The sequence below is a fragment of the Equus asinus genome, chromosome 18, assembly GCF_041296235.1.
Source record: "Equus asinus isolate D_3611 breed Donkey chromosome 18, EquAss-T2T_v2, whole genome shotgun sequence".
Taxonomy (NCBI): Eukaryota; Metazoa; Chordata; class Mammalia; order Perissodactyla; family Equidae; genus Equus; species Equus asinus.
The window spans coordinates 31,650,266-31,663,147 of NC_091807.1; the positions used below are offsets into that span (position 1 = coordinate 31,650,266).

The 12,882-nt window shown below is 47.4% G+C and overlaps 1 protein-coding gene across 1 annotated transcript in view; it reads left to right on the top strand.

The window, feature by feature from the left end:
* Positions 1-550: 550 nt before the first annotated feature.
* The window catches only part of CLIC6 (chloride intracellular channel 6), a 40,655-nt gene continuing 28,323 nt past the window's right edge, over positions 551-12,882 (top strand). The window contains exon 1 of the mRNA XM_070488826.1: positions 551-1,785. Coding sequence (XP_070344927.1) covers positions 694-1,785 — 1,092 coding nt within the window. The 5' untranslated portion in view covers positions 551-693. The remainder of the gene's footprint in view (positions 1,786-12,882) is intronic.

The window sequence follows — 12,882 nt, forward strand, 5'->3', positions numbered from 1 at the left end:
CAGGATCCGCCACCTTGCTCTTGGACACGGAGACACGACATGGGCATCTTCAGTTGGGTACCAGCTGAGCTTAAAACTTGGCTCCTGGGGAAGCGGGGATTAGGTGTTTGGGTGTGGGACTGTATGTTTGGGGGGTGATTTAAATGGCTCTGGAACTTGAGGCTGTTACAGAAAATACCCAAGCGGCCCAGATCTTTTCACTGAAATCTAAAGGGCCATGAGAAAGGCTATCATTGGCTAGGCTTCCAGGCCTTTCAAACAAGCAAAAAGGCGGGGGTGCAAACCCCGCCCAAGCCCCAGACGGATGGAGCTGGCACCAAGGACTTCTGGTCAACCCCAGGACAGCGGGCCAGGCACGTCAGAGGGTGCAGGAGCGCAGCGGCCCACCGCCTCCAGGGACCCCGGGTCGGAATTAGGGTCCGGGTGGGAAGCAGACGCGGAGCCGGGGAGAAGCACGAGCCGAGGAGAAGAGTCTAGAGAGCTTAAATCCGGGAGAAGAGGCACAGTGTCTCGGGGCGGAGCGGATTTCGCCTTGCGCGTCCAGCGCACGGCCGGGCGCCTTCAGAGCCCGGAGCCCGGCGTCCTCTCCGAGGGGGCGCAGTGGCCACCCGCGCCGCGCCCTTTGTCCAGCGCCACCTGCCCCTTCAGCAGCGTCAAGGAAGGGTCTCCGGTCAAGGACTGGGATCTACGGCCATGGCCGAGGCCACAGAGCCGGAGGGGGGCGCCCCGGGTCCCCAGGGGCCGCCCGCGGGCTCGGTGCTTCTGGCGGAGAGACTAGGCGAGCAGGAGGCCGCCGGCCCGGAGGCGGAGGGGGAGGAGGCCGGCGAGGGCGCCGAGGGGGCGCAGCGGGCCGAGGGGGCGGACGCAGCCGCGACGGCCGCGGGGAAGGAGGGAGAAGGCGCGGGGTCGGCCGGAGGGCGCGCGGGCGAGCTGGCGCCGGGCGCGGGCGGGGACGTGGGGCCCGAGACGCAGGGAGCGCGGGCTGCGCAGGGCGAGGCGGAGGCCGGGGAGGGCGTCCCTGCGGGCCCCGAGGCACCCCCGGGAGGGGAAGCGGCGAGCGGCGCGGAGCAGGTGGAGGAGGCGAGCCTCGAGCGCGGCGCGCAGAGCGAGGCCGCGGAGGAGGCTCAGGGGGAGCCCGGGGACCCCGCGGCTCCCGAGGCGGAGGGGGAGGCGGAGCGCGGGCCGGAGGAACCGGCAGGCGGTGCGCCCGGGGTGCCGGGGGCAAGCATGGACGCGGAAGGGCCGGCGGGAGGGGCGCACGGAGCCCAGGGTGAGCCCTGGGACGGAGGGCACCGCAGCCCCCAGCCGCAGGCGGAGGCGATGGAGGCCGCAGTGGCGGAGAGCGAGGAGCACAGCCCCGGGGAGCTAGCGGCGGAGCCTCGGGGTGCAGCGGGGGAGGCGGGGGCCCCCAGGGGAGAGGAGTCGGAGGAAGCGGCTCCCGGGGAAGGGAGGGCAGACGCTGGCGAGGACGGGGACCAGAGTGGGGCCCAGGAGGAGATGGAGGAGACAGAGAAGGAGAGGCGAGAGCAGGGTCTGGAGGAGCCAGGCCAGGATGCTACAGCCGGGGACGAGAAGGAGCCCCTCGACGGCAGCGCGGATGGGGAGGCGGCCACGCCGACGGGGGCCGCGGAGCCGGAGGCCGAGCTCAGCAACCACCTGGCGGAGGAGGGCAGCGCCGAGGGCGGCGACGAGACGGCGGCGCGGGTGAACGGCGGCGGGGAGGACAGCGAGGCGTCGGAGGAGGGGGCCCCGGGGCAGGAGCACGACATTACTCTCTTTGTGAAGGTAAAGCTCGCTTCCTCCAACTCCCGGGACGCTCCCTCCCATCCCTAATCTTGGTCTTCCAAGGGGGAAGCGCCGCGAGGGTGCCTTAATGTCGCTTCTGCTCACGGGAGGGAGGTGGGACAGCCTGGGGTTCATGGAGAAGAGTAAAGGCGGGTTTGGGGGAGGACAAGATGGTTTGGAAGCAAAGAAGTTGGAGTGTGAGTGAGGGGAAAGGGGGATGTGGGGCCAGCATCCCACTGTCCTTTGTCCTGAAAATCCTAACTGGCCATTCTAGACAGGAAGTTATTAAAGAGTAAACTTTAAAAAGAAATAAAAAGCGACACGCCCTTATTGATGTTCAAAGCAATTTCTGCCGAAGGAAGCTCGAATACTTGAATTGAAAAAATGCAAACAAGTAGGTTGTAAGGTGAGAAATGTGCGTGCTTCCAAAATCCCAGAGGCCCAGAGCTGGCCAATGTTTTCAGCTCCAAAAACGTATCCCACTTTGGTAGAATCGATGAGATATGTTTGGGAGAAAGGTGGAAGTTTATTTAAATATTGTAATGTTTAGTGGACATTTTAACATTTATTTTGGAAGAATACAAGACGGTGGTGACTTGAACATCATCTGCCTTTGTGTGCTATTTTCCACCTTCCTTCAAATGGAAAGAGAGCAATGATTTTGTTTAAGAATCTGCACAGACGTGACGGAGGAAGTATTGAGTTTAAGTCGGCATTTCTACAAGGTATCTAAAATGAGGGGCAGGGCCCAGCGGCAGCTCACGTGAAGATATTTGTTAAAAAAAAAAAAAAAGACCTGCTTTCTGAAGACCTTTGGCCAGACCGGGAAAACAGCAGATAATAAGGTCAAGAATGTGCATTGCATGTTGGATCTTAATCCTTCCAAAATACTTTCAGGCTTGTAGAAGCCAGTTATGACCTAAAACTCCTTGACTGAAATGTAAGCAAATTCTAATAAGCAAAAAACGAAATGTTCCCAAAGTGATTAACATCAGAATTTCAAGAAGTGTTTGGGTGGCAAAGGAGTTAGAGAAGAAAGGGCACGCATTACTTTGCCCTTGAGAAGGTGCTGTTCTGAGCAATTTTTAAGACCCTGAGACATTTTAAGATTCTGTGTTGGGACGTAACCTGAGGGGACGACCCCCAGGAAGCTCACTGGGAGCTGGGAGTCTGCAGGGCCCTTAGGGGAGGGCGAGAGCTGAATACACGGCTGCTGTGTGTGCCCCAATCTGCTCCTTGGTTTAAGAAATTTCCCGTTGCTCTGCTCGCCTGGTTATGTGATTCCAGCCTCTTGTCACAGTTTTGAAATACAGCTTCCGAACTAGTCTCTCTGCTTCCATTTTCGGCTTTCTTCCACCTAGTTCCTTCGCAATAGCCAATGAGCTAGGAATAAAAGATCTGATCATTTTGTTTCTTAGTGTAAAATTCTTCAGTTGTTTGTGGCAGAATTTCAGATAAATCCACATGCCTTAGCCAGGCCACAAGCCTCCTCATGATGTTATTCCTGCCTCTATGACATTCCCTGGGCGTCCCCACCCTTTGTCACCTGTGGTACTGCTATGCCAGTGTAGCGCATTACTTACTTTTCCTTGAGAGAACCACATTCTTTCCTGCCTTGAAATTTTTTAAGTGCCATACCCTCTGCCTGAATCGAGCTTCCTCCCCCTTGCCCCTCCCTCGACCCCCTGCCTTGTTATCTGCTGTGTGTCCAAGATTCAGCACAGCGTCATCTCCTCTGGGGAGCCTTTTCCAACCCCAGTCTGGGTTGGGTGTCCCTCTGTTAAGCTCCACTCATACACTCTGCATGCTGTATCTCTTCCCTTGACTGTGTGCAGTTCATCTTATATCTCTGATGTGGAACCCAGGTCTGGAACGGGATGAAGCTTTGAATGGGTGGCTGCCTGCATGAGGTAGTATACTGTGGTATCAATAGCACGGACATAGGCCAGTAGGTCTGGGATCAAATCCTGGCTCTGCTGCTTTCTTGCTGTGTGACCTTGGGCAATTACTTAACCTTCCTGTGCCTTTGTTGCTTATGGTTAAAATAGGGACAATGACAGTATCTACCCTATGAGATTGTTGTGGGGATCCAAGAATTAGACAGTATAAAGCACTTCGAACTGGCTTGAAATAAACATAGTATAGTGTGGGTTCTTATTGTTACGTCTACTCTGCTCCCATCGACTTTCATTGATTTTGCAAGAAACAATCTCCTTCCTATTCCATCCCTGAAACTTTATTAGTTTTTTTTGAGGGCAAATCTCTCTAGGTACCTAATTACCTCCATTCTTGGGGGCTAAGAGTGTTGTGAAAGTAAAAACAAGCCGTTTTCTCAGATTCTGCGCAGGGGTAGTTCATGTCAGCAGAGGCAAGAGGCAGGGCGTGGAGAGCGTATCCGGAATGTTGTGCTCTGATGATTGGCTTGGTGCTCAATCCTTGTCTTTTTTTTTTCTTTAAGGAAATAAACAGATCTCGAAATAGTGAGATTAATTTTCAAGCAACTACTGCTTGATATGACTTCTGAGGATCCTTTAAGAGGTGCCTCATAGGTGCATCTCACTTTCTTCTTATCCTACTCATGATTTTCTTTAAAAAACAAAACAGAAGACTTCAAAACAGAAATCAAGCAAAAGCTCTATAGACTGTTATGTATTTTGAGTTTTTAATACTTGATTTAAAATCTTTAAATCAGTTCAAAGTAGGATTTTTTTTTTTGCCAGATTTAGACCTTTCTACCTTCTTTCTTTGGCCTCCACTTTATTTGACTCTGTATTCCATAGTGGACACCTGACCTTCTAGGTTTTGTAAACATGTCAAGGCAAGTGTGTCGTGGTGGGTTTTCTATGCCATCACTGGAGTGTATATTCACACCACTGTTCTTTAAGGAGAGTACTGCATGTTCTTCTAAACATTCTCCTAGCCTTCATAGGACAGCCTGGTAAACACAGTTTTAAATTCATTAGCCCATATTCTATTTGTGAACTTTTACATTTCTTCCTATTTTGAAATAAACATGTTGGTTACAAATATACCAGAAAGTAATGACATATGGCCCAGTAACACATAATAATAAAATCTACTTCTAATTTTAGCCACCCAATGGTTTATAGTCCCCATCTTTATGAAAGTTATCTTCTTAATTTGTCATTTTGTTTTATTCTATAAGTAGGCAAGAATGTATTTTTGGGTATAAAAGAGCCAGAAATGTCTAGAACAGGCCAAGGAAAACCTCCTTGAATTATTGTATGGTAAATTAATTGCTGATCATGCTAATTTTTAGTTTTGTTTTCTCAAAGAAGTGTTAATTACTTGTCATCAAATTATAGGGTAACCTTGCAATATATTAAGAAGATTCTTTTCTTCTTTACTCATAACAACAAAGGGCAGCAACATAATAACTTCATAACAAAACGACAGACAAAATACCAACAACGAAGGATAAATTAAGGACTTCAGCAGCTGAGGGGATTTTGTCACCAAGGAAGTCTTGCTTACAGGTTTCGTTCTTCTAATCCCGCCTGTATATTTGCAGGCAGGGTCTAGCGGTGGGACAGTCTGAGGTATGGATTTCCTGGCAAATTTCACATGACTTAAAAAACCTCAGCGTGACCAGTCAAGAATCCTGGGTCAGAGTCTAAGAATTTCGTAAGTTGTGTGCTGGACACCATACATTTGACTACAGACAGGTAATTCCTGCTGAGCTCGAGAGCTTGCATTTGCCATCACATTTGAGTTCTCCAGAGAGGTGAAATTGGTGATGGAAGAAAGTAAAATCATGGCCTTTGAATAAGCATTATCACTCAAGAATGCACCCCCCCCCCAAAAAAATAAATAAATAGAGCCACCCAGGCGATGGCACACCACGTGGAGGGATGGAGGGGGCTGGGAACATGTCCCAGCATCTGACTGACTCCTGGTAGACCAGTAGGCTTTAGCTCTCTGTGCACACCTCCCAGGCAGAGAGCAGGTTAAGACCTGTTCTCTGGGGCTTGGTCTTCAAGGAGCTTGAAGGGAGATGTTATTTTCCTAACTGTGTGTGGACTATGTGTTCTGAAGGGAAATGAGCAAAGATGCATTTCTGCGACTTTCATTCTCCCTAAAAAATGACATTTTTTTGGTAATTTATTTTCTAATTGTCTTATACAACTTGCTCACAAATTGCATACATGAAATCATACAGGGTTGTTTGGGGTGGAAACCGAGGTAGAACGTCATGTTTTGCTCACCTCTTACACACATGGGCACACACATGCACACTGGGAGTAGGGACCCCTCTCACCACACTGACTGAGACGTCTGGCATGGCACTGGCTCATGGGAGGCCCTCGATCAGTGCTTTTTGGTAATGATAGGTAGATAGCCAGATGGATGGATGGATGATTGAAGGCGACTCAGCTAGTGAGAAGCTGGACACAAGCCCTGTTCTCCACTGTCCCAGTCTAGTGTTCCTTGTGAAAGGGCTGGAGCTACTCTTCTCCATGAAGACTTCTTGGTAGCAAAGTTGGAAGATGCTAGAATCCCCTTGGGGCTGTGGAAATTTGCAGCTCTGCCCTGCCATGTGTGCAGATCATCCTGCCCTTGCCTGGGCTGGTGGGCCGTGTGCACTGGACTCATAGGAGTAAGTGAGCAATTGTGTTTCACCTTCAGCTTGAGCTCCTCACATGGGGTCTCCTTTATCTCTTCGGTTTCATGTGGCCAGCTCTTTTCCATTCAGCCCACTCAGATATCCTACCTCCTTGAGCATCTGATGATCCACAGGAAACCTTCAAAAACGCCACACAGGGTTCTTTAAGCATGGAAATTTACCCTGTTGTTTCAGATACACAGAAAAATAAAACCTAGAATTTGAAGGAGCGTGTAAAATCCAAACTCTGGTCCACATTTTAGGTTCAAGTGGATCACACTGCTCTAGATTAATCCATTAACTCAGCACATGTGGATTTATCACTGATTGTGTATCAGGCACTGTGCTAGAGTCTGGAGACACAGTGTCCCTCAGACTGACAAGGTCCTCACCCTTACAGAACTTACCATCTAGCACAGAAAACAGAGACTGAGCAATGTATTATATATATCAAGTGCATGGAACATCTCCACTGGGGTGAAACTTGCAGTGGGAGGGACCGTATAGTTTTTGCTCATCATTGTTCTCCCAGCCCCCAGCTTAGGGTCTGGCACACAATAAGCACCCAATTAATGCTGGTAGGAAGGGAAAATGGCTGACTCACATTTTTGCTGGCAAGAGCTTCAATTCCTCACCACTTAGACTCTCTCCATGGGGCTGCTCTAGTGTCCTCACAATATGTCGTCTGGCTCGCCCCAGAGAAGGGACTCAAGAGAGGAGATGCCATAATGCCTTTTATGACCTAATCTCAGAAGTTACGCAGTCACTTCTGCCTTATTCTATTCACTAAGTCCTGCCCTCAAGAAGAGTGGAATTAAGCTCCACCTTTTAAAGAGAAAGTCAAAGAATTTGTGGACACATTTTTAAAAATACCATACCTACCTTTTTCTTTTTTTCCATAAAAAGTAGTACACTGGGTGTATTTTGGGTTACAGCGTGCTTTCTTTACTTAACAGCATATCCTAGAAATCATTCCCTATTGGTCTGTAGCTCTCTCACATTCTTGTTAAAGATTTCGTAGTTTTCTAGGGATATTTCTCTACAATCAGTTCCCCAAGGATGGATGCTTAGGTAGTTTCCTCTTTTTGATATGTTAAACGATGCTGTAGTGAATGTCCCCCGACAGATGTACAATCATACACGGAACTTAAATTCTTAGAAATGGTAGTGCTAGGGGAAAGGACATGCCTATTTAAGATTTTGATAAGCTTTATCAAATTTCCTCTTCAAAGAGGCTATACAAGTAGCTGTCCCCTGACACGCTATGAGTGCCATGTTTGCCTCACCAACCTTCCCTGCTCAGTGTATTACCCAACTTTTTGAATCTAAGAGATGAAAAAAGATGCCCACTGTCATTTAATTCACATCTATTTTAGTATGCATGAGACTGAGTATACTTTTATATATTTAAAAACTGCTGGTGTCTGTTTATGTGAGTTGGCTATTTATGCCCTTGGCCCATTTTTTAAATTGCCTTTTCGCCTTATCCTTCTTGATTTTTATATTAAGGAAATTTGACCTTTGTTGGTCATCTGAGTTGCATATATTTTTATGGGGCCCTTTTGACTATTTGTCCTGGAGCAATTTATCATTTTAGTCTTAGTAATTTCTTCTAATTGATGCATGGGAAAACAAATCATAGATTGATAGCGCTTTTAGAAACGTTCACTTCATTTACTGGAATCTTTAAATTCTCTGTTTTGCTTTATATTCTATAATGTCCTAAATCCTGGGGGATTAGGTATTTCAAGTCCTGCCTTTCTCCTTTTCTTTTTAATTAGCAGGTTGCGTTTTATGAAGCACATGTCCTTCAGGATCAAACTCCTTCTTACATCTAAGAATTCCTGTTCAAAACAAAGTTTACAATGCATAGACAGCAGGATCATTTCACGCCCACACTGCTCCAGCTGAAAATGTAGGCTGTCTCACTTTGATCTTGGCTTGCCGTCTACCGAAATGAATTTGATTCCAGCCAATAAAAACCATGGTGAAAAGTAATCGTCTATGATGAAGTGATATCAAAATATTGTTTCCAAGGTTGTGGCCAGATGTTCTGTTTATGCTCCCATCTGTTGAAAGAATTGACCAAGATTTATAGAGAATGATGACAAATCCTATTTGTAGAGGTCTGTGGGGCTGTGGAAGCCTACCCACAGCCATGTTTATGAGTGAGAGGGAGAGCTGAAATACACAGATAGCAAAAGTTGTTTGGAAAGAAAATTTGAATCGTTTGAGAGGGTAGCTCCGTGAAGAAACACAGACCATGTTGACGTATACTTACTCAGTCTGTGAGGGTAAATCTAATCTTACATATGCACGCAAGAAATCATCAGGTTAAAAAAAATTCTCTAATTTTTACTAGGTTTGTGGACTCTGCCCCCAACTCACCATTTCTCTTCCCTTCTGCACTTGGCTATCCATGTGAGAGTTGACTGCTTTGATGTGGGGAGGTCTTCCAAACTGCCAAGTGGTGTTTTGGACCCAAGTGGCTATTTAAAGCAAATATTGAGTACCTGTCATGTGTCATACTTTGTGCTTGGGGTTGAGGTTACAACAGTGACAAACACAGCTCCTGCGTTTCTGGAACCTTAAGCCTGGAGAATGATCCAGAAGGAACCAATTGCAATACTGTGTGAGGCAGGGGAGCCCGGGGGGTTCCTGGACGGGTGGGAAGGGTAGGATGGCAGGCTGGGCAGTGACCACCTTAAAAGGCAAATTTAACCTCTAGCTCTCCGACTGCACGGGCTCTGCCCTTCTGCTGCATTCCCCTCTATTTGGCAGATTGTGCTGTGTGCCAGGGATGGGTCTATGAATGATGGCAACGTAAAGCGTGGCTACTGTAGAGAGTGGAAAAAACTGGGTGGTCAGTTTTTAATGATGTATTTTGCAGAATGTAAATTTTATAATCCCATAAATTCTTTCCATCTAAGCCAGCAATGCCTCACCAGTCAGACTGCATTTACAGACATTAGCTTTTTTCTGAGCACAGTCATTGAACAACTATTAAAGTACTGTGCATGTTGAAAATCACTTTTACCTTTCCATTTCTACAGCAGGAGCCTATAGTAAGGAATACAGTTGAAGACCAAAATGGGGGAGAGTGACAAAGGTCGCTCAGTGGTGTTCAGCTGGAGGATGGGCTGGTCTGAGGGCTCCAAGACAGCTTCACACACTTGTCTGGCATCTTGCTGGCGTGGCTGGAAGGTGGGCTCAGCTGGGACTGACAAATGGAGCCCCTACAGGCAGCCCCTCCAGCATGGGGGCTTCAAGATGGTCACAGAACAAGGCAGGAGCTGCATAACTTTTTAGAATGAAAACCACACAGCATGGGTCCCACCCTACTCTACTGGTTACCAAGTGTCACAAAGGTCAGGCCAGGTTCAGAGCGGGGAGAATCAGAGCCCGTTTCTCAAAGGGAGGAGGGTCAAAGACTTTGCAGCCATCTTGAATCCACCACATTATATGATTTCAGGGTGTGCTGAAATGCTCAAATCATTTACTTGTAGATGCAGTTCTTTGCTAACTTGAACTCGTTTAAGAAAAGTTTAGCAGTACCTAAAAGCAATGGAGTTATTTTATTTTGTATTCATTGATGGGCAGAGCAATGTATCTGCAGGACTTACCACAGCACATCTTAATACCATACAAACACCATATAAGCCGTAGTTCACAAGCACAGAGGGCCTTGAGCCAAGATCTGGGCCACTCCATATGCCCTTTCTATGGTCATTTCTTTGTTGTCCCTAAGACGCAGCCATTTATTCTTACAAAGGAGAAGCAATACAGTGGTGATTAAGTGATTAGGGAGACACTAGGCTCAGTGCCCCCTTTTTGTTTCTGAGTGTGCGAGTTCAGAGCTGCCCTGGAGGAGAGTTGGGTCTCCTTTGATAAAGCTGTGGGATTCTGCCTCCGGCCAGCGGGACTCTGCACAGGGGGCCAGCTGCTGGGAGAGGAGAAAGCCTCAACCCATTCTGGCTTTATGTTTGTATTTTTCTAAACCTCCTGTGGGCTTAGGATGCTGCAGTCTGGTAGGAAGAACCTCACAGGACCCCTAGCGGTGCCCCCAGTGTGGTGTGGGGATGAGGAATCAGGAGTCATCCCTGGGTGGAGGCACCCCAGGGGTTCTGATGGGGCCCTTCGGACAGTGGCCACGTGCCTGCCTAAGACTTCCAGCATATCCCAGCTGTCATGTGCTTTGAAGGCTGCACAGAATAAAGGTGTTGTGGTCTGGACATCCAGGGCCACCAGCCTTTCTCCCCAAATGAGGAAAATTAACACTTTTCTGGTGCTCTCGGTGTCAGGGCCTTGGAGGCGGTGAGTTCAAAGACTCTTGGAAAGACTTAATCTCTCCCCCAACTTTGCTCCCTTTGTTTGACCTCTAGTCCCATAAACGGTCAGACTGGATGAAGGTTTGGGTTGCACTCAATGGCTTCTTTGTGTCATTTAACTCCCCAAAGAAAGAATTCCATACTTAAGAAAACTCAGAGGTGTTAACACATCAGCTATGGATGGGGGCCTTTTTTGTCATCTGCCATTTTGACCAATATGTTATGATTCTTTGCATCATAAACGGCAGCAATAAAGTAAGAGTGCTCTGCCAGTCTGCAGATATTGAGATTTGCTGTAGTAAGCCCGGCAGATACACTTCTCTGCCCATCAATGAATGCAAAAAAACCCGCAAAAACCCAAAAAACCTCCATTGCTTTTAGGCACTGCTAAACTTTTTTTAAACCGGTTTACATTAGTAAAGAACTGGATCTATAAATAAATTATTTGAACATTTCAGCACACCCTGAAATTCACATAATGTGGTGGATTCAAGATGGCTGCAAAATCTTTGACGCTCCTCCCTTTGAGAAACGGGCTCTGATTCTCCCCCCTCTGAACCTGGCCTGACCTTTGTGACACTTGGTAACCTGTAGAATACGCTGGGAGCCATGCTGTGTGATTTTCATTCTAAAAGGCTGTGCAGCTCCTGCCTTGTTCTGTGACCATCTTGAGGCCCCCATGCTGGCAGGGCTGCCTGTAGGGGCTCCATTTGCCAGTCCCAGCTGAGCCCACCTTCCAGCCACGCCAGCAAGATGCCAGACAAGTGTGTGAAGCTGTCTTGGAGCCCTCAGACCAGCCCATCCTCCAGCTGAACACCACTGAGCGACCTTTGTTAATGCCACATGGAATAGAAGGACCACCTAGTCAAGCCTTGTCTGAATTCTGGACTCACAAAATCATGAGATTATAATAAGACAGACTTTGGCCTGCTAAGTTTGGGGTAATTTGTTACTTGGTAATGGGTAGTTGGGACATGTGGCTTATGTCTCTCCTAAGCTGGTGAAGTCTACGGAGGTGGAAAGATAGGACCAGGTGAGAGGTCCGGAGTGCTTTAAAGCAGTTCCGAGATTGGGGGCCGGTGCACAGGAAGGAGGGCTCTGTGGCCAGCTCTTCCATTCGGTGAGTGACATTTTCCCCCTTGAGTCTCTATAGGGATTGGAATATTCTCAGTCCTTCAAGAATGTACACCACTAGGGTATATGAAAAACAGGCTGCATCATTAAACAGCTTTCCAGAACAAGGTGTTCCTTTGTTGTAATAATTCCTTGTGAGAATATTACAAGGAAATAAGCTTTTCATCTCCATGTAAAGCCTTCAGTTGGTATCAGGCCATATTATTAAATAAGGATTAAAAATAGCCCTGGCATTTTAACACATAATTCGTATATGAGGATAAAGAGCCAGTTTCCTTTTATTCATCCGCATTCTTCTTATGACTCGGTCCCACTCACTGTGACAATGGACACTAACATAACCAAGCCTCTGGCCAGAATTTAAAGCTAAGAGCAGTATGCTTCAATGGTCAAGCTGTGTGGATCAACGGTAGTGAGCCAGCTAATCCATCTAAAAATACATCGATTGTTAGGACAGTTGAAAAGAATAAATACTATACATACTTGGGAACATATTTAGGATTAATAGGCTTTTTGAAAAGTTCCTATCTATGTTTCAAAGTTTTAAGATCTAAAATTTCTTAGGACCTAGGTGTAATGATGAATGATATTGTTCTTAACTTTAAGGAGATGGAAGAGAGAAAAGCACGTTTCAAGATAGAGCAGAATCCCCTTTGGGGCCTGGAGTGAGGACCCTAATGAACACATTTGACTAAGGACGTGCAGACAATGAGTCCAACTCTCCACTCCGCTGGGGAAACACGGCCTGAACCATTGACTGGGTATGCATGCAAAGTCAATCTAGAAAGTGCTATCAACTGTGCGGGCTTTCATTTATTTAAGGAAAACACACTCAGTTTGTCTTTTCTAAAATAGACGTTGCTGCAATTATGATACATTTTTCCTCTACAGGCTAACACAAAGTGTGATGCATAATATTTGTGTCAGGGGATATGCCAGTCAAATAATAATGAACAATAGCAACAAAGAGATGACAATGAAGGGCATGGCAGCCTTTCCCTTCGCTGCTCC